A 21,754-nucleotide genomic window follows, 5' to 3' on the forward strand; every position below is an offset into this window, starting at 1 on the left:
CGGTTAGGCTAAAGGAGACGATGATTATGAGAAATGAATGAAATGGTGGAATGAAGAAAGTGGGAGGAAACGGGAGAACCCGGAGAAAAACCACGAGCACGGTGTTTGTCCACCACTACCTATATTTTATCGCTTACTTCTCTGTCCTTGTGCTTCTGATCTTCAGTAGTCACCAGTACCAGAATCTTCCAAAGATTTGTTACTTCTTGGGAATACCACCTGAACGTCTAAACATGGAATTAAATTTCTTTCATTACAGCGTATTTACGCACTAGCAGCGTTCACCCCGCTTCGCTGCGGTCACCCCGGAACGCAATAAACTTTGTTACTTAGATAATTTTTACTTTTTCGCTTTCAAGTGATATGATAAAAACCATAGAAGATTGCAGTAAATGTTAACATTATATCGCCTGTCATTTATGTTAACCCGCCCCGCTTCGCTGCGGTCACCCCCGAACGCAATAAACTTTGTTACTTAGATAATTTTTACTTTTTCGCTTTCAAGTGATATGATAAAAACCATTATAACGCCTGTCATGTATGTTAACCCGCCGAGTGACACGGTCATGCGGGTTGCATATAAATACGTTTATTTTTATACCTATGATGAACTAACAAAGGATTTGTACGTAATGGACACCTGAATGGTCAATTATCTCAAGACACTGGTAATTGAAAATTAAAGTGATATGATAAAAACCATCTAGGGTCCAAATCCTAATAACCCCCCAAAAATAAAAGAAATTGGTTCAGCCGTATTAGCGTGATGAGCGGACAAAGGATTTGTACGTTCTCTTTTATATATATAGATTAAGTATACGTACCCTACATGTTTCTGTTCGAAACAATTCTGAATGAATCATACTACATTAACCATTGGAATTTTTAATTACTGCAAAATCCTCTTTTGTATATACACATATACATACAATTATTCTCATTTTCTTTGTAATTTTGATGGAAAACCACTCTTAGAAAGCAAGGTCTCGGTTTTGTGATTATTGCGTTTTCAAGGATATCTGAATATCAAGGTTATGAGAATTTTTCACATATAAGTTTGCATCTTTTTCCTTTACATATTTTTATTTTATATATATGAATAAACCAAAAAAAAAAAAAAAACACACACACACACACAACTACAATAATTAAAAAGTGAAATAGTTCAGCGACTTTACTCGAAAGACGTCTTTGCTTAATCAGTTTTTTTTTCTCATACCATTCTTTATGATCCGGCAGAATATTAATAAAGAAATCGAGTAAAATTACATTAATATCATGATAAATGTGGAGAAGTGTAGATAAACCATTAGTGCCCAGGAATATAAATAACAAGTGTTCTATTGACGAAGAATTGGATATTTGACTATGACCACTGACCACCCTGAATTTTAAGAATATACAAAATTTGGAAGAAATCATACTTCGTTTCAAAATAAAATGAAATAAATAAAAGTAAAAAAATAAGATCGTACAATGTTTTGAATCAAAACTTATTATTAGGTTGTCGTTAAATAACTGTAGGTTGTCGAATCTGACTTTCAACGACACCCCAAAGGTGTTCAATTGGGTTAAGATCAGATGAGTTCGGAGCCCATTGCAGCAATTGAAATTCGCCATTGTGCTCCTGGGATCAGTGCAGCACAACGTTGGGCATATGACAAGGAGCGTTATTCTGCTGAGAGATGTCATTCCCAGCTAGAAATTTGACCGACAAGAGCAGGGATACGTAATCAACAATGGTCTGCTGACAGCTAGGAGCCACCATGGTGCCCTTCAGACGAACTACCGAGCCCATGGATAGCCATATGAAGGTTTTCCAAATCACATTGGGGCCACCATCGGCCTGTCGTTGTCCTACTGTGCACATCTCGAGCACCTGTTCCCCTGGAAGACGACGGATTCAAACTTGGCCATTAATGTAATGAAGCCAATATCGTGATTCTCAGACCATGTAATGTTTCACTGCTTTGCTTTTCAATGAAGTATGCTCCCATTCCAGTAGTTATCGATGATGTCGTGCGGTTAATATTGGTACACGTGTGAGACGCCGGCTGTGGAAACCCATATAACAATGTAGGTGAACTGTGTGCTCAGACACACTCGTCCTTTGTTCACTGTCAATTGTACCAGTTTGCATCTTATCCTGTTGTACCAACCTCTACACTCAAGTGTTTCGTCTATTAATAAAATGTGTTTTTTGGCTTTTATATTGATATGTAAATGAAAGGAATGAAGATCTGTCAACAGATTTATTTGACAAAATAAACAATGTCACATTCTGCATCTTTGCTAATTACAGGCACGGTTATGGAGAATACTTAATTCTGTTAGCTATATAAGTGCCATTAGCTTAAGCAGATATCTTTAAACAAACACAATGATAAATGGGAGCCAAATAAGATTTGTGATCACAAAACAAATGTACTAAGTTAACATGATAATTGCATAAATGATTAGTTTGAATGCTCAGTAGTATTAATGGTTAGTGAAGCCTGTCGTTGGAAAACCTTTCCAACAATCTGGCATAGCCAATGTCATCGTAACAATAAGCAGTAAAAAAAAGGAAGGACAACTTACTGACCAGGAGAGTGTGCTGCCATTCTTGTAAATCCTAAAGAAACTATTCAAGGTTTAGTAATCAAATCAACTCAAATTTTTAAATCAAAATTATAACTTGTTGTTAAAAGTAAGTCCTTTTATATGATTGTGGCAAGACACTTTCCCTTTCACCAGTTGTTTACAATGATTTGTACAACTGATGAAATACCTTGTTTTTAAAAATGGTTGCTATTGCCTTTTTCTTATAAAAATGCATTTTAAAAGTTTTAATTATACTCAAATATCATTATTAAATTTATATTAAACAACACACAAGGACAACATTTCTAATGAGATGTGGTAACCCAACTTATTTGATGCAGATTTTACTATTCTTTTCCCATCTTTCAAAAACACTCACTTGCGAACATCCGACAAGTCGCACTGTTTCTGAGATGCTCGTTCACATCCGCCTGGCCATCACAATCTGCCCAAATCAAACTTTGATATATTACCGGCTTTCCGAATTCAATGCACAAACACCACACTATTTGGTTTATTGCGCCCCGTGCCTCTTACGTCAGCCCAATGACTTCGTTCCAAAAGTAGCGGGAAGTCATAATGTTTTGGATGGTCAGTGTACGAGTACATCTAATGCGCAATCAATTTAAAAATGTACTGATCATTGTTCGTTATACGCGTACTCGTCTTCACCTTTTGACGAACTTTTGAAAAATTTTATTTACTGTATTCTTACGATTCTTTGAATAATAAAATTGTTATTAAAATATTGTTTTATTTGTATTAGTGTGTATTGATTGCTTTGAAAATGAAATATTTAATTAAACGTTCCACAGTTATGTCTTATAAGCTAAAGGAGATGGATGATGAATAAAAGTGAATTATTAGGGAATAATTTATGGGCTACATATAACTAAAATCACTCTGCATGTTAACTCTTGAAGAGCTTTAACACCAGATATTTTAATATAGTTCATTAGTTGTTGTATTCACATATAAAAGTGATATATTAGTTGGTAGAAAAACAGTGAGTTTTCGATGTTAAGGATGGAAATTACTACGTGCGTAGGTCATGAAAAACTATATGGTTTCGAAGCTACATTTTCAAAAAAACATTCATTAATGAAATTAATAACTGGATATTGAAAATTCTACATTTCCTTTGGAACAGATGCAGTATGTGATCAAGAAAGAAGTCTATCCAATAAAGCTTAATTTGGAATTTCGTGGTGGGTGCACAACACATTTCCTGAGGAACTTAAGAATTAATTCCTTAAAATTATGTAAAGTTACATAGGTCTAACTTATTAGAATATATATAGAACGACTGCTCTTCAAGGAAGAACAAGTAATGTGTAGAATTCAATATATATTGAAGAGATTAGGGAAAGTGGTAAAACTGTTGGTTTGGTGCGTTTGCAATATTCAAGAATTTATTGACATGTTTGAGCACATAATATCAATCAAAATAGATATATCCACCCTCTTGGCATGAAAGCGTTGCCAACATTGTCTGAAATTTTCAGCACATTAATGAATTGACTATCTATTTCATGACACATCTCTGTTATTTTAAGAAGGGGATCACACAGTTGTTAATTTACTACTCAAAGTTAGATAAATTATGATCATAATTCGTGGATTTTTCTTGTCTGAGAAAGACGTAGTGACTTTAGCTTAAAGCTGTACACAAGTAAGTGTTATAGCACCACACAAACAGAACTTTTTGAGGATGAAGGGATGATATTGGCAGTGCCTTGGGTTTATAGCTATCAGTTATTAATCCCATGCAAAATTTCTTTCCAATTTTATTTTTCACCGAGAGAGTATATATACTTCAAAGGTATACTTCTAGCAAACCTTGGTCGTTGAAATCATGTCATGTGGTGGTGCAGTGTTATGTTTTTAACTTTATCATCATATTTTATTATTTCTGAAGTGAAATACATTGGAATAATAATCATCCAGGCTATGTATGCACTGTTGTAGGGCAGTTTTCGGAAACCACCGAAGCTATTGCTGAGAGAATTCTGGGAGAAACCAATATATTTAATTATCATCTCCAATATTTCAGAATACACTTCAAGAAAATTTACAACGAAATGAAAATTCCTAGTTTGGGATATAAATCTTTGGTGCGTGATCAAAAGGGCTTTAGTCAAAAAAATTACTCTTTCAGGATTTGTTTCTAAAAATTCGAAATATGTCATCGTAAGTCCTTAATACCAGTAAAATATGACTTATGGCATATTGCCGATTGTATCCAGACATGTCCGTAATACCAAATGAAAGATTGTTTTCCTTGTCGATAGTGTATCACAAACTAAAAACGGACAGATAATGACTTAAGTTCCTTTAATCGTGCATCAAAGAATGTTTCTAATAGTGATTCTTTTCACCACCGAACCAATTCTGCACTTGGATTTCATATATTCGAAAAAAAACTAGTGCAAAATACTTTCACTGGTTATTTTGGTTCAGCCATTGAAAAAATTATCTACATGTCTATCAGAGCTATACATGGCAGGTTTATGCAAATAAACAATTGTAATGTCTAAGGAAAAAATTTGTTCGGTTCAAAATGAGATAGCAACGTTTTTGCGTTGTTTGAACAGCTTGAGATTTAGGCAGTCATTATTAAAGCAAATAACGTAGCTTTAGCCTTTTTAAATAGGATGGAAGTTAACAAAGTCTGCAATGTTGAAGTTGAGTTTTCTTAGTACAGTATTATTGTTTTTTTTTTAACTTTCATAGTTTGTTGATTTGAACAGTCGTGGTCTTATTGTTCTAGTGTTGCAAATAACCTCTATCATTGTTCATATATGCATTGCTACACGAGCTACTACTATTAATTTATCAGTTGCTCATATTGTTCGCACTTAGCTACCTCCGATTGAAATAATTTGTTTCATTATTAAGTTATAATGTTGAGACAAATGAGAGGGCATTTAATTTGCTTTTAATTATTTTTGTTTTTAAATCATTCCTTTGGTCGAGACTCATAAGATTTACACTTGTGATGATATAATGTGAATGTTTACGTTTAACCTTTGTTGACGAATGATTGTATGTTAAAAGTAACACACATTAATTAATACGTTACTTACATTGAGGAATGAAATTTCTATTTCCTAATTACTGTTCCATATGAATTACTTTCCTTCATTTGTACTGTAAACACATTAAGATATTAAGAAATACTTGTCTGCTCTCATATTTGCTGTATCGTTACATCAATACTTGCTCATCATTATTTATAATTGTTATTATGTCATGTTTATACTTACTGTGTTTATTTTTGTTCTGAAAATATTTAATAACTTTACAAATTCATTTTGATACCTATCTGATCCATGATAGCTTTGCATAGAATTAAAACGATCTCTAAGCAAAGTACAACGTTTTTACTAAAATAATTCATGTTCACTTAGCTTCATCCGATACAGTACCTTTATATTCCGAAACCATCATAAACATACCTGCTAAGGCTTATCAACTTTTCTCCTACTTTTCTTTGAACTTTTCCCCCATCTGTTCATTGTTATTTCCGCCAATACTGGGCTTATCCTTCAGCCAATGCTCAGGCCTTCCTAAATATTGACTAATGTTTCACCTGTAATGCAGAAACTGTTCTTTCATACTACCTTCAATGTTTTCTTGAGTTTTCTCCATCCATCCTCATATCTTCTTTCCTTCCATTTCTCCCATCACTGTCTTGAATATGTACTTCCTCTTCAGACTTGAGATATCGCGATGACATTACTGCTAAATTCATATATCAGAAAGAATTCATGTATTCTTTATGTATCTAGGGGTGTCCAGGTTTACTCAAGGGGGTGAGTTTTTTAGAATATTTTCTGAAACAATCGGTTAGGCGATTTTGTTCATATTTTATAAATAAATATTTCAAAGATAATTTCAGTAACGATGTTCCAATGTCATTTTTCATGAAAATCCAGGCGAGGGTTCTTCGAAGTTTTCCGAAAACTTCAATTATAATTTTGTTTATTTTGTTTATTTTTAAGTAATAACTGCAGCATTACTTGATTCATTGAAGTAGTAGAACCGAGAAAGTTTAGTACAGTGGTCTGTATCTTTATCATTATTGGAAATTTTCTTTTACTACTTCTTTCTTTTCGGTAATATGCATAAAATATATGTCAGTTACAGTCAGCTGGGATATTTAGTTGTCGTTTACATGTATGCTATTATTTATGTTTTCTTTATCTATACTATGTTTTATAAATTGATATTTTTTTATTATTTGTTTCAGAAACAATTGACTAGTCAATTGACCTTTTAGGAAAGACAGAAAATTACTGTAAGATATACTTTATGGTAATCTGCTCTCGAGGTGCAAATAGTAATGAAGGAACCAACATAACACACATTCTCTTATGGATACAAATATAACAAAAAAATTATCACAAAAGGATTATCATTGCTGGTGGTGTAAAAGTACTACTGTTATATTATTTAGGGAATGGTAGACTTTCAATGTCATGGAATGAGAGAGGAAAGTCGAGCCGTTTTAAACAAATGTTTGCTTGAAGTCGTTTCAAATCAAGACACAATGAAAAGTTGTTACACTTGCAAGGCAATGCGTTTTTTCTCCATGAAGAGTTACCGTTTCAATTATGGTAAGTATTATTGGAGACATTATTATGTCCAAAATTATTTTTTGGGATATTGTGACTTGCATGTATAATTTTGTGAAGTGATGTTTACATGGAGTGAAGAGTATGTCGATTGGCCCAACGATACTCTTTGCAGCGATGTAATTATGTAGAGAGAGTGTGTTTACAGGAATCAGTCTCTATGAAGGACATGAGAATCCTAGAGAATGTTTTGTGGCTAAGAATTTCTGCACGGGAAAATATGCATGAGCTAATAATTGTGCACTGAGCAGTTACGAATTTGCTCAATATGCACTTTCAAGCACCACAGAATGTCAAGCACGAAATCTACACCTCCCTTTCTGAGGGTTAGCTTTCTGCGTAGAGGAACAAAGGGACGAGTGTATCGGTGATTAACTTGAAAATAGATTTGTAGAGTTACATCCGAAGTACTGCTTATTTCCTAAGAAAGAACGTAGAAATCATTTCTGGCTGTTTACAGAAATGTGTTGAAAATGCTAAAACCCACATCGAGATTAGGGAAAGGGGAAGTAATGAAGTAGAAAAAATATGTGAAAAAAGTGGTTACAGTTTGCAAGTTTTAGAAGTCCCAAAATTTTAAAACTAGGGAGCCACTTTCTGCTCACCCTAAATACTAATTAACTCTACAACTTATAGAACAAGGAGGTTCAATACCCAGACATTTTTAACACAAGAACTACCAAAGGGGTCATTTTGACTTCTCAGTAGCATTAAACATTCTACATTCTTTATTTGAAAGTAAATTATAACGTGCTCACTAGGTGGTGCTACTTTCCTTCTTTCTAATCATAATGTTTGTATCTATGATTTACATTAGCGTTCATTAAAAAAAAAAAAAAAAAAAAAGAAGGAAATGTACCTAAAACTACCAGAGGGGTCATTTTGACCCCTATTAACGTTTACTGTCAGTTTATTCAGTTCGTGAGTAGTAAGCAGGATAAATGTGGCATCAACTATCAACATTTTGATGTTTGTTGAAGTAAAGAATAAGAATATTTTAAATAGCTCTCCATATGTAGGAAAAGTAAACGAAGGCCTATAAACATTTTCCATTGCTGAAGATGTAGTTCTTCTTGTGTCTTAACTTGTGAAACTTATCTCCAGACTACATGCAACATGCGACAACTTCTTTATGACTCTGCATCTTGCTAGAGAACGAAAAGAAAAAGTGTGTTTGGTACCAACCGAAGCAACAGGAGGGACATTCCGGCTTCGATACATTCTTTGACTCAAAGCCATGAGAGGCATAATACTTACAGCATAGTAATATAGAAAGGAACGTACTGATAGCGAGCCTCCTTCACACTGAGATACAGATTATGAGTGATAATATCCAAAAGAAGAGATCCGTAACAGTTTTGGTTTACAATAAACAGAAAGTTGGAATAGACATTGTAGAGTAGGTGACCCATAAACATTATGTCAAGTCTGCTGCCAGAAGATGGACCGTGCTGCTCTTTTATAAGTTTTACCACCCTATCGACTTGTAACGGAAAAAGACAAAAGTGTCAGATCGTGAAGGTAAAGTAAACTCTGGATTAGTGCTTTTAACACAAGTTATTCTTGAAATCATACATGACTCATTCGAAAGTATATCGTGTACTGCATCTATCTTAAATAAACAGGAAGTCTTATCACTATGATGGTGTCTGGTGTTTGTATAAAACGTCACAAGGTGAGTCAATTATACCGCTGTGATGTTGAAATCCTAATTTCAGCAAGAGAAGCTGAATTTCTCGAAAGATCGCATTATATTATTCATACACTGATGAGAATGGACGATAGCGCGAATACTCAACAGAAAATATTTGTATTACCGGTACTTTTTATGTGCAATCAGAATTTCAGAAAACTCTAGTAGCTTACTGTACCTGGTAACAGAGACTATCAAACGCATGGAGGTTGAACTATAGATGATATTCAGAACTTAATTACTTGTAAGAATTATCATAAATGATGTGTAGTTTATTAGTGTTGCAAACTTTTCTTAATATGTAGATTTAACACAAAGAATTTCAACTCCAATTTACTTTCTGAATTATCCTTCAAAATTGTACGTTGCACGATTTCTGGATACAATGTATGACATTTGTATTTAAATGCTAGTATTATATATTATTATTATACTTGTGTATTGTTTTGTCTTAAATTTGTTGGTAAAAAGGAGAAAAAATGAAATCTTTCAGTTTTATGACCCAGGATGATTAATTTAAGAGAATGATTATGAAACGAATTAATAGAAGAGTGCTGGAGGAAAGATGGAAACATCGACAAAACCCACAAACATTACTGTTCACCAAAATCTTTTATAGCCTAGTGTTGAACTAGAGACCCCTCACTTCAGAGGTGAACACTCTACCACTTTTCTTAACTCTTTGCTATTCTTATTTGATCTTTCTTAGGCCTACACTTTTCATTACTACCAGGCTTAACAGGGCTACGGACACAGAAACATCAAAGATACTTAAAAATGCAGATGTTCTTCAGACAACTCGAACCCCTGATGGGGTTCTCCTTACGATTGTTGTTCTAAAGTTTAGACCGCTCCAGTCAACTAATCTTCTCTACTGAACCACGTGCTTCCATAAATTTGTTAAGCTTCAAGTTTTTGTATTTCTTGACAAAACAGGAAAAATATAAGATTTCCTACAAACAATATTTGTTTATTTAATAACGGAATATTCAAATAATATACAAAATAATGCTATTTTCATTGATATTCTTTTTAAAGAAACAACAACTTTGTAGGACAGTGTTTAACGCACCATCTTAGTTCATTAAGATATTTAACTGGTATTTAAATTGTCCAACTTGAAACTTGTTTCCTTCAAATTGAAAACATACTGTGTAAAACATGTTATCGCTGACAGTGAATGTAATTAAACGGTTTCTTTTAATTGCTCACATTTGTTAAACTAGCATCTACCTACAATATAACATACTGTACTGTACTGTCAGTTCTTCAGCACACTGTAAAATCTTCTCAGAAACACCACACACACGCACAAAAATTAAACAAAAACTTTCAGCAATCAGCACCATCTGTTGAGCATTATAAGCACTACTAAAATTTTGTAATAGTTAATTCACCATAACAATTCCACTTAGAATTTTAATTTTTAACACGTGGCTTTGTAATAGACAGGTAACTTCAAAGATTGATTGGTCATACTCTGTTAAGCACTAAACAGAATTAGCTAGAAGTGGACTTCATTTTCTTCATTAATGGCTTAATAGTATCTGAAAAGAAATAGAATAAAAATTATTATCATGATGCAAAATGATAAATTGCCCTATGTTAAATGAAAACGCAACGTTGCCAACTCAGACCAATGATGCAAACTCGTGGGAAAAATTCCATACTGCGGGATTTTTGCACTAATTTTTCGAATAGGCATAAAGGTTATTTTCGTCAAAATTGGCATCACATGTGGGATTTTTTCATATATTTATTTTGTCGACATCAACATAATTCTCTCTGAGTGGCATGCTAATGACGCTTTAATCAACATGAAATCAATGCTAATTGTCAAATATTGTTATTAGAAAGTGGAAGTTAGTGTGAAAGTGATTTTTACAGGAATTTGTAAATCTGAAAAGCAAGCAACAAGGAACCTAAATTGTACTGTGGATTTCTGTTTTTTCACTTTTTTTAAAAATCGTGAACGGAAGAAACTAAATTACCAAACGAGAAACAGCCAATTTCTAAAACGTCCAATACGGAATAATTGGTGAATTAAGTTTTGTCGAGTTTAATTATGTTCAGTATAATATTATGCCACAAAAAACACGATGGAAATATTAAATTCTTACAACAAAATGTGCTTGTTTTCATCAACAATTTTAGTGCTTTTTAATTAAGGAAAATAGTTATTAGGAATTTCGAATGTCGGAAATTTTGAATAATTGAAAATTAGTAAATGGCTTATAATAGTTTCAATTTTCATATTTTTTAAATTTTCAAAATTTTGTAATTAGTATAGCACGTGAGAAATTTAAGAGCAAAATGGGAATTTCTACCTTTCAAGACGGGATTTTATAAGGTTCCAGGTTGGCCTCACTGAACTCAGTTGCTTGTTTATTTGGGCCGTCACTATACGAACAATACAGCATTATCGGGAAATGGATTTCAGATGTTCAATTTCTCTTACATAACAATGTGAAGTGCATGTTCGTTGTGAACTTTTGAGTGCTCTTTACGTTCAGTTCGAACAGCCTCCTGAACTGAAAACGCTGCTTTTTCATTTAATACAGGGCGTCTTATCAGTGTAGAGCCAAAATGGTTCATGCAATTGAAAAGTAAAATGTGCCATTTTAGATTGAAAATTACCTATTTCCAATAACTTTAATCTCTTTCCATTTCTTCGTATCCTTATTCATAGCAGAATTAGCCTATGATCCCAGGGACACCGGACTTTTGATAAGATGGCGTGAATCAATGAAAACTTCACCTATGACTCACTGACTCACCACCTACCGTGACCCACTCTGACCCACGAAAACCCATTGTCATCAATTTTGACCCATACCGCTTTGGTGTAATACCAGTGGATCTGACCTTTACTATATAAAATGGTAAAGTGCTTTTCATGGTCCATATTATGATGAATTTCAATTTAATCATCGTATTATATAATTATTTCCTTGTTGAATTACAGATACTTTTCAGTGGAAAATAGGATGAAATTTGAGTCTCAAATCAAGGTAAAGTACACCAACATAAAGGAAAGAAAAGTGTAAAATTCGACTTTGCCTATAAAGCAAAGTGGTAAGTCCTATTGCTATTATTACAATTACAAATATCAAAATCCAAAAGTGCCTGAAGTTCTTTTTTCATTTAGGTATATTTAGCTAAGGTAAGTAAGTAGAAACAAATATAAAAGGAAGAAAAATGGAGTCCTCGAAGGTATAACGTAGATAAATTCACCAGTGTTCAAAAGACGCTGTCTACAATACACTGAACAGAGTGGGTCGCTGGGTCAGAATGGATCACGTCCTATTGACCCTGACTCATTGACCCACTCCATCTCTGGATTTTTGATTTGAGTGGTATGTTCAAAATGAAATCCTCACTGCGTCAAGAAGTCTATTTTTCAGATCAGTGTTGAAAAAATCTTGAACTTGACAAATCATTTTCATCTTAACCAAGTTTCGGCCATCATTAACATTTTGATTTCTATCATCTGACCATAAAGCTTTTGTTATTACACTAAAGACTCTTTTCATACGTGCTTTACTCATTTATATAGTGAGGAATATACTTCACTATTTTGAACAAGTTTATACATCAGCTTTCCCATAAATTGGAATATAATTTACAACAAATATTATTATCTTTCATATCAAGTGCTGATATTATAAATTTCAAAGAGAAATCTCATTTTACAATTCAACACTAATTTTAAGTTTCATTCCACCTCTGTTAAATCACAAATGAAAACAATGTTGTTTCCACGCGATAACATATTACAACGTAATAATGAAAATAATATACACCTAGCTTTTTGATAAGCATAATCCTTTTAGTTGACTAACAACTAAGTACAACATATATTATAAAGATAAATAGGACAGATAATTAATTATAAGCAATTTAACATTTAAACCCGTATATTTAGTTTGTTAACTCGTAGACCCTAGAATGTACTGTATTTCGAACCCAGCACTCCAGGCAACACGGCGCCCGGAGATCCAGGCAACCTTCATTATCTTCTTTAACCCTTTCAGCAGATACCCTCACAATTGAGAGTTCAGAACACACTACTTATAAATGTTGTGATTTCCAATATACTCAACAGATGGCAATTCAGTACCTGACAACTTGTTACTCACAGACACTCATAAATGTGCTTGTACACTCATGTCCAAAATTATTGTCGCATGTCTATAAATATGTTGTTCTATGAATATAAGTGGATAACGAATTTGCCCGGTATTTCTTACAATGTGAGTATGTGTATAATCGGCAGACATGTATGTGACAAATTTCATGTTAAAAGAGCTGTAAATAAGAACAATAAAACGAAAATAAAACTTTCTTATCCATTTAGCAACATTTTGTTTTACTCATTCTAATTCTCGTATTTATAATTTTTTCCTATGAAATTTACTACAAATATATATTTTTCGATTATACACATAGTATCAGTATGAAAAGTACCCTGCAAAATCGTTATCAAATTATATTCCTACAAGGAGACAGTTATAGATGTGCGACAATTATTTTGGACATGAGTGCAGGGCCGGATTTCCCAATAGGCCCGGTAGGCCCGGGCCTATGGGCGCAAGCTCCCAGGGGGCGCACGGCCGAGAGAAAAAAATAAAAAGTATCTAGAAATAAAAATAAATAGCCATAACTTAACATATTTTTTAGTTAAATTGAACAAAACCAGAGTTATTCACCAATCTTTTGTTAATACATGAAGGGTATTTTGTTAAGCCCAGAACCAAGTAAATTCCTCAAAAAACTTGCTATGATGAAATTGCATCGTGAAGTGGTGTTTAAGCAATTAACATATAGGCCTAAATATTTTTTTAATTTTAAGGTTTTTAGGAAAGTAACATTAACCAGACTAGGGGGCGGAAAAAATTATTGGGCCTGGGGGCGCCAAAATGCTAAATCCTGCCCTGCATGAGTGTACCTAATTTCTGTACTAAAATCCTTTGATTGGCATTTCTGACATCTGAAAATAGCATTCACAATTGTCAGGAAATCTGCTGAAAGGGTTAAGATAATTGCAACTCCCAAGAGAATACAAGAATTTAACTAGGCAAAATAATAGTATAATTACCGTCATACGCTACTATATTCAACTTTTCATTGTTTTTCGCTATGTGACTAATAAAATACCAATGACGGAAATAATACTGAAGAACTCTCGAAAAGGTTTCAAGCATTCCTGGAACTAAATACGTTTGTATTTGTATGTTAATAGAAACACCACGACACAAGGCTGCGCGGACTAAGATTTTTCAGTTCAAGGTCATATACGCATGTCAATTTGGAGGATCAATGACCTTAAAGACTTCTTCCATACGCTATTTCCTTTCATACAAAAAATACAAAAAATCCACAGTATCGCCGCTGCACGTGTAAGACTTAATAAATACAACAGGAATTAAAAAACAACATATTATTGGCAAAAAATAAAAGGAAATTCTTCTCGCAAAAGCCTTGACATCTGCACCAACACGCGTACTGTGTGAAAAGAGTAATTTGGCAGTGGAAAATTTTTGAGGTGGCCAAATATCATATACGTACAGGCCAAATGTCACGTTATAATAATAATATTATTATTTAAAACAATACATTCTTAACATTAGTCTACCCAAGCTATTTTTGTTTTTAATTTTGTACAAGGAAATATTTGTACAAAAGGAAATACGTACCACGAATTTCACTTACTCTTACTTAATATCTCGGTTTCATTTAAACTAGTTATAACCAAATAATCTGACGACAGTATCTAGCAGGTACAATTATTCGAGAAGCCCTTCTCTTAATAGTTCTGTAGGTATATGACTAGTGTTCCCATGGTTTAGCCTGAACAGTCGCTGATTTAATCATATCCCTTCCTCACATACACACACAAACAGGATTATTCGGGACTCCAAATATCCCTGTTTCCCTCCAAACAAAAGTTAATATCATTCATGCGATATTTAAAAAAATGTACTTTGATTAGTAATAGATACTCAGTTAATAGAAATACAATCTATATTGTCACTTACTTTTGGTGAGTGTTGACCTCTTACGTATATAATTAATTCTGATATACAAGAAGCAATACTGTAATTTTTCATAAGGTATCCCAATCTTTTACTCTAGAAATATGCAAATCCTACATATGACAGATGTCCTGAATTATTCATTTGAGTAGGGTTGTTGGAAGACAGTTTGCTTCTATCTGTTCCATTTGTGTCAGTACATTTCCAGGGTTCATCTATAGCCGTAGCCAGTGGCGTATTTAGGGGGGTGGCTTCCGGGCTTAAGCCCCCCCGAAATCTTACTTAGTACAGTAAAGTAAATGAAATATCTTGCAGAGTTTTCACATTTCCAGGCAAAGCCCCCCCGAAAGTTAGCAAAGCTCCTCCCGAAACAAAATCGTAAATACGCCACTGGCCGTAGCTATAATATTGATTGGTTTTACTGTAACTTTAACGAATTTTAAAGTGCTGGATTTTTTTATTTTCTCTGCCAGATCTTCATATTTGTTAACTTTCATATTAAATACTGTATATTAGATACAAATTCATATATTATACTAGTATATAACGATACATATTATAAACTCTATATAGTTATTTACTGCTGTTTTTCTTGATTGCAAAATATATATAAAATATACAAACAATATGATAATTTTGGAAAGTAGGTAATTGAATCAGCAACTTTCAGTATTTTGAAACCACACAAAATTGTATGTATATTTCAAATGTTTCCAATAAACTTTATGCTTCTCATGCGAGGATTGAGCATTCTGCTAAATATTTTACGATTTGGACTAGATTTGAAGACTATTATGGAACATGGAGGTTTTTTTTTTTTTTTTTTTTTGAACTTCAAAAATGTTTATATTTATTTTAGATAAAAAAAATCGTCCAGCTTGGGTGAAGATGGGAAGGAGTTTAATATGCTAATTGCGTTGCCTCTTTGTATGGCTAGGCTTATCCTTTGTGTCAAAAAGTAACCACTTCTAGGATCTCCTGATTTGTTAATTAAATTTAATCCTAATTCCTTTAGAAACATTCTGGCTTCTCTGCTAAAAATACAAAAAAAAAAAAAAAAAAAAAAAAAACATTGTTTCCGTGGCAAACGCAATAAAAATATGATCTTCTTTAAGTTTTGAATACTTAGAATGCTTTCGCATACACGCTGTCTCTGCTGCACTTCCCGCTTCTTCACTAGTTGACTTTAAGTAAGATGGGGCAAAGGTATCTACACATGTTACATCCCATACTAGACACTGGCCCCTTTTCCAAGGTGTCAAGGTAATTCCATCTGGCCGCTTATCATTTCGATACATTCCTGGTGGCTCTAAAATGTTAGGACAGTCTATATATATACTGGTGAGAGTTCGTTTTATTATTTGGTTTAATTCACTGTGACGTGAAATTCTCCCCCCACTTTTGATGCAACTTAATGCATGTAAGCCCTTTTCATCCATTCGACTTTGACACGCACATGTGAATTCATGGCAAATATTAAGTCCTAGGCATAACGCTACACATATCTGAAAAATATTTATATCTAAAAATGTTCCAATGTTTTTTGAGGGTGTGGCTTGCAACCATGTTCCAGACCCTTTTTGTTGTAATGCTTTGAGGTGAGCTGAAAGAACATCATCCTGAGAAATTACCTCGTTTTCAGCTATCTCGTTGATTACAATTTCATCCTATTTCCTTTGCGACTCCTTTGCAACCGGAATTGTGTTGTAAATGCCTCTCCATATCTCTAATGCCTCTGTCGGATGAGAAATCTTTACTTCGTCCACTGGAATATTAAGAACTTTGGAGACGAGCGACAACATCCCATAAGAAGAAATGCAAGGAGGCTCAAATCTGAAACTTTTCGTACTCCTAAACCTCCTAAACGAATGGGTAAGCTTCTTGTGCCTACTGAGTTTCGTTTCACTTATAATTGAGTATTGATTGCAAACACATTTTCAAAGTCATCTAGTTGAAAAAAAATTAGTTGACCTGAACCATGTTGGAACGGTACGTAGAAAATAAGTCAGTTTAGGAATACCTAGACAATTTTTTTTAAAAGGAAAAAAGCTATATGTGCTGGTACTGTTATCAACCTCTCGGTTATTTGGGCGCCCTTGTTGATACCATATTACATATCTATTTCTGTCTGTCTATCTATCTATTTATAGAATGTTTGTTTCTTGTTAGATTATCCGGGTGAGCTATTATGCAGCAAAAGTCTGTAATAAGTTCAATTGTTTCTAATGTGTTTCTTCACTTGATGTGTTTGTCATTGGATATTTCTTGCGTTATGTATTTAGAGTAGTTTTTGGTTGGTGTAAATTCTGTTATAGATAAGATTCCAGTTTTCTTGAGTCATTTATTTGGTTCTCGTTTATCTGTATCGCTTTTGAGTGTATTGTAGGACTATAACTGTGTTTTAGGTGACTTTAAAGGCTCGGTGGAGACTTTTAACTCTCCACTTGCAATGTTTTTGATGCTATGTTTAGCTAGATGGAGAGCCGTTGCTTTTGCGTCTGCGATATACCCCAACAAGAATAAGTTGATTACTGGCCAAGCTGGCATTAATGCAAAATGTGTCATAATAAACCATCATATTTGCAAGTAGGGGGAAAGGGGCTATAGTTAGAAAAGCTCATTGTTAATCAACTATTGTAAGTAAATATTAAAGCAGTGTTATGTTAGTTCCACTGATGTACATCTAGAATTTTTGGCACGTATACGCTCAACAGGTTTAAAAAACATGATCTCATACCCTCCATTGTTAGATGGGTATACGCCATACATTCTTGTATACGTTCTATTACATTCCCAGTTAGTCCATAACTTCCTGCAATTTCAGCATCTGTCGAGTTTTACTAATCCCTACTCCTGTAGGGAATGCCACTCACAGTATTGCAGCTTTTGGAAATCTCACCCTGAATTCTGTCAGAAAGTCTAGATTATTCGTGTTAAGTTATTTAACTCAGTATGTGCTCATTTCATTACGCCAAATGAGTGTGTAATAAAAGAACTGCAATTGTGTTAATGACTTTAATTTTGTTAGCATTAGTAAGCTGAATTCGAGTATCGTCTTAATTCTTGATTGAAAATCTTTCTGTAAGATGTGTTTCATCGTGTTTTGTCCAATGCCTCGAAGGCACTCATGTCCAAAATTATTGTCGCATATCTATAAATATGTTGTTGTAAGAATATAATTTGATAGCGAATTCGCCCGGTATTTCTTATAATGTTAGTGTGTGTATAATGGGCGAAGCCATGTATGTGGCAAATTTCTTGTCAAAAGAGCAGCAAATAAGAACAATAAAACGAAAATAAAACTTTCTTGTCCATTTAGCAACATTTTGTTTTGCTCATTCTAATTTTCGTATTTATAATTCTTTTCCTATGAAATTTACCAGAAATATACATTTCCCGATTATACACATAGTATCAGTATTAAAATTACCCTGCAAAATCATTATCAAATTATATTCTTACAAGAAGACAGTTATAGATATGCGACAATAATTTTGGACATGAGTGTACATAATTCTTAAGTATTTGTAGTGTTCTTGTAAGTCTTCCATTTTGCAGTGTTCACTAATTGGAAATCCTTTTGCGTTTGTATGTTTTACCCTTTGTAGCTGCATAAATTGTCATTCTGTTTCCCTAGTTTTACGTAGATCTTGCTGCTTAAAGCTGTTATTATTTCCACCAATTTATGGAGTTGATTTGGACTTTTAAATCGTACTTATGTATACAAGTAAATGTTGGTTTTACATGTCTGTAGTTATTATTATTATTTTCTTATAAAAAGAATTTGTCATTAACAGCGAAAAAATTAACCAGTTACAGAAACAAGCTTGAAATGAATGAATTATTTACTAATCGCACCAAATGAATATTATTTCCTCTTTAGTGGTTAGAATGTAACAAATAGGGCTAAATTTAGAATTTTCCCCATAGTTTTCTTTTTCAATGTCTTTGCAAAGATGCAGAATGTGTCAATTTAATGTTAGGTAAGATACTTTTATATATTCTCAGGAAGTTGTGCGAAAACGTAACTCTATTATTGTTTTCTTTTTTTCAAAATACGGTTTCAAGTATTTTATAATAGAAATGTGAACACGTATTTTAAAAGTGTTGTATATAGGAATTTCAATATAGGACGCTACATATGAAGGAAAGTATAAGGCACAATCTGCTATTTTAAATTAAAACATATTACAAGAATACTGCAGACATTCAGTGTTCGTAGTTTGAGGGAAATTTCCCTAGCCTAGGTCAATTTCATAGGTAAATTTAGCAAAAAGGAAAAAAAAAAGGAATTTTTTCGATAAAACATAAAATTCAAGAAACTTTTCGCGTTGACTGATTGACCAATATAATTGCTTAAATTTTTCTTTGTTCTTCAAATATACACCAATATAATAGCAATAGTTTATGTGTGTTGTGTGTGTACAAAGTAGCCTGATTTGCACCCATTGTTGGTTGGGTGTATTTGTGTGTATTTTTGGTTTTAAAAAAAAGTAAAGGCTAAAGTAAAAAATAGAAGCAAAAGGCAAATAAATAATATAAATGTGGTAGACACTTCCTTTGGTAGAGCTAATCTTATCACATAGACCTAACTTCTGTCATTAGGAATTAGATTCTTAACAAACTAGGGAAAATTTAATAAGAAAAGGGAAACATTTTGTATCAGTCGAATGAAATTTCCTTAAGGAAACCTACGAAAAATGCAGACATTTTAAGTTTAATTCATTTCTTGCCCAAAAAAAAATGTTTTCCAAGAATTCGTTGATATGGTCTAAATTAATCAAGAAAAAAGAAAAAGTTAAAATTAATTTTTTACATTGAAGTTGAAATGAGAGAAAATATACTGATACTAAATTAAAGCAATCATTAGTAAGCTCAACTTGGCTCAAACTAATGCAATAAATAAACCAAACATTAAGTAAAATAACCAATTGATTATAAATTGAAATATAATACATTATCCAGAAAAATAATTTAAGTGTATTCTTGCACATAGTGCACTGATATTTTACATCGATTTTTTTCTAATTCCAATTTTTGAGAAACAATACAAACTTAAGAGCACCTGTACAAATTCACGGATCTAGAATAAAGTTGGCACGTGAATAAAAGTAGGTAGTGATCACAACATGGCACATATCGAACTTCCAGATCATAGATAGAGGATATTGAAAAAACATACAATATTCATTTTAATAGTACTGTAGCCAACCCAACTTTCCTCACAAGCAGCTATTTCGATAGATATCTTGTCGTGCATATGCTGAATACAGTATCTACTAGAAGTTTGATATCTTATATTCGCTGTATATTTTACGTTTGCTGAATATCTTAAAGAATCTCTGCAATGGTTGTTGCCGGAAATCAACTGGAAGTCATGTATTATCTCACCTTGTCCCACACGCACTTGATAGGATTTAGCTTTAGAAACTTAATGGTATAGGGTAGAAGGTATATATTGAGTAGAACATGCTCGTTATTCTGGTTGTATGAGAACATTGTTATTACAGGGGCGGATCCAGGACCGACTTCTGGGGGTCGGGGAGGTTCTCATACTGCTACTTAGAGCTGCTTTTAAGAGGTTAAAACTCGATCGCCCCCCCCCCTGGATCCGACACTGTGTTGTTGTACTGGAGGATGGGATCCTACAAAGCGTCCAAATAGTGTTTGAGGACAGGACTGACGACGTTACGAATATCGTACAATATACCATGCATATTAGGGTGTATCGAAAAAGCGTTTTTTTCCCGAAATCTTGTTACCCTTAGTTGCCATTTTTGGCCAAATGTGGTTAATAAAACATAGAAAAATTTCAAATCGATACCTCAATTTTTAGAGGTGCCGCCATCGGCTTGAATTTTTTTTAGAAAAAATGACGAAATCGTAGATTTTTAAGACAATAGGTGAAATACTAATAACTTTATACTATGTTCCACTTTCGTAGTAATAATTGTTCACCAGATTGTCCCAATATAATGTAAAAAGATTTCAAGACTCTACTTCAAGTTTTTGAGTTGCCACCATCCCTATGAACTGTGGGGGGAAAAGTCAATGATCTTATGTATTAATGTATATTTGTAAAACTTTCGCAAAAAAAAAAAAAAATTTAAACATGTTAGTGATTTTTCTGTCGAGTATCAAACACAAGGAGTCAAAAATCAATAAAATGAAATGTATTCAAGTTTTCATACATTTGGAAAATATATAATATTTTAAAAGTTGCAGAAAACTCGCCGAGATACAACATTGTAGTTCCTGCAGCTCTTAGCTCATTTGCAAGTAAATTTATTACATTGGAAATGACCCAGAACTCACCATGATGATGTGGCTGCAGTTCGAGTTTCGTCCTCGCTCCCACTCCTGGAATTATCTTTAATTTTGTAGTTGCAGATTACTGGTTCTCAAATGTTGTCTAATATTTACGTTCAGTTACTCATTTTTAATTTGTATTCTGATTTCTTTGTGAACTGTGGTACCCGCTCCCGAGATTTTAAAGTTGCCAAAGTAAGTCCATGGCGAGTGTCTGCACCACCCACAGAACTAGCCGCTTCTGTCACTAATTTTATCGTAGGCAATTATTCTGTCACTAATTTTATCTATTGCTTGAGTATGGCAAGGAAAACTTATTTCTTCACTTGCAACTGCGGTAATTTTTAGGTTATGTTGCAGCTCATCTTTGTTGAGGTCGTGTGTTAGTACTGGCTCCATCAAGACACACTCAGACCAGTTTATCATATCAATGTAGGGTTTTGGGTCTAATTTGACCTCAGGATCTTTCAATTCTATCACACTGACAGATATAGATA

General features: G+C 33.4%; 1 protein-coding gene across 3 annotated transcripts in view; it reads right to left on the reverse strand.

Annotated features, from left to right (window-relative positions):
• Window positions 1-9,871: 9,871 nt before the first annotated feature.
• The window catches only part of LOC145693314 (clavesin-1-like), a 283,708-nt gene continuing 271,825 nt past the window's right edge, over window positions 9,872-21,754 (reverse strand). For all 3 annotated transcript variants that reach the window (XM_081769190.1, XM_081769189.1, XM_081769188.1), the window contains one exon: window positions 9,872-10,460. In XM_081769190.1, coding sequence (XP_081625316.1) covers window positions 10,414-10,460 — 47 coding nt within the window. In that variant the 3' untranslated portion in view covers window positions 9,872-10,413. The remainder of the gene's footprint in view (window positions 10,461-21,754) is intronic.

Source organism: Thermobia domestica, chromosome 8 (assembly GCF_964235325.1).
Source record: "Thermobia domestica chromosome 8, izTheDome1.hap1.1, whole genome shotgun sequence".
NCBI lineage: Eukaryota > Metazoa > Arthropoda > Insecta > Zygentoma > Lepismatidae > Thermobia > Thermobia domestica.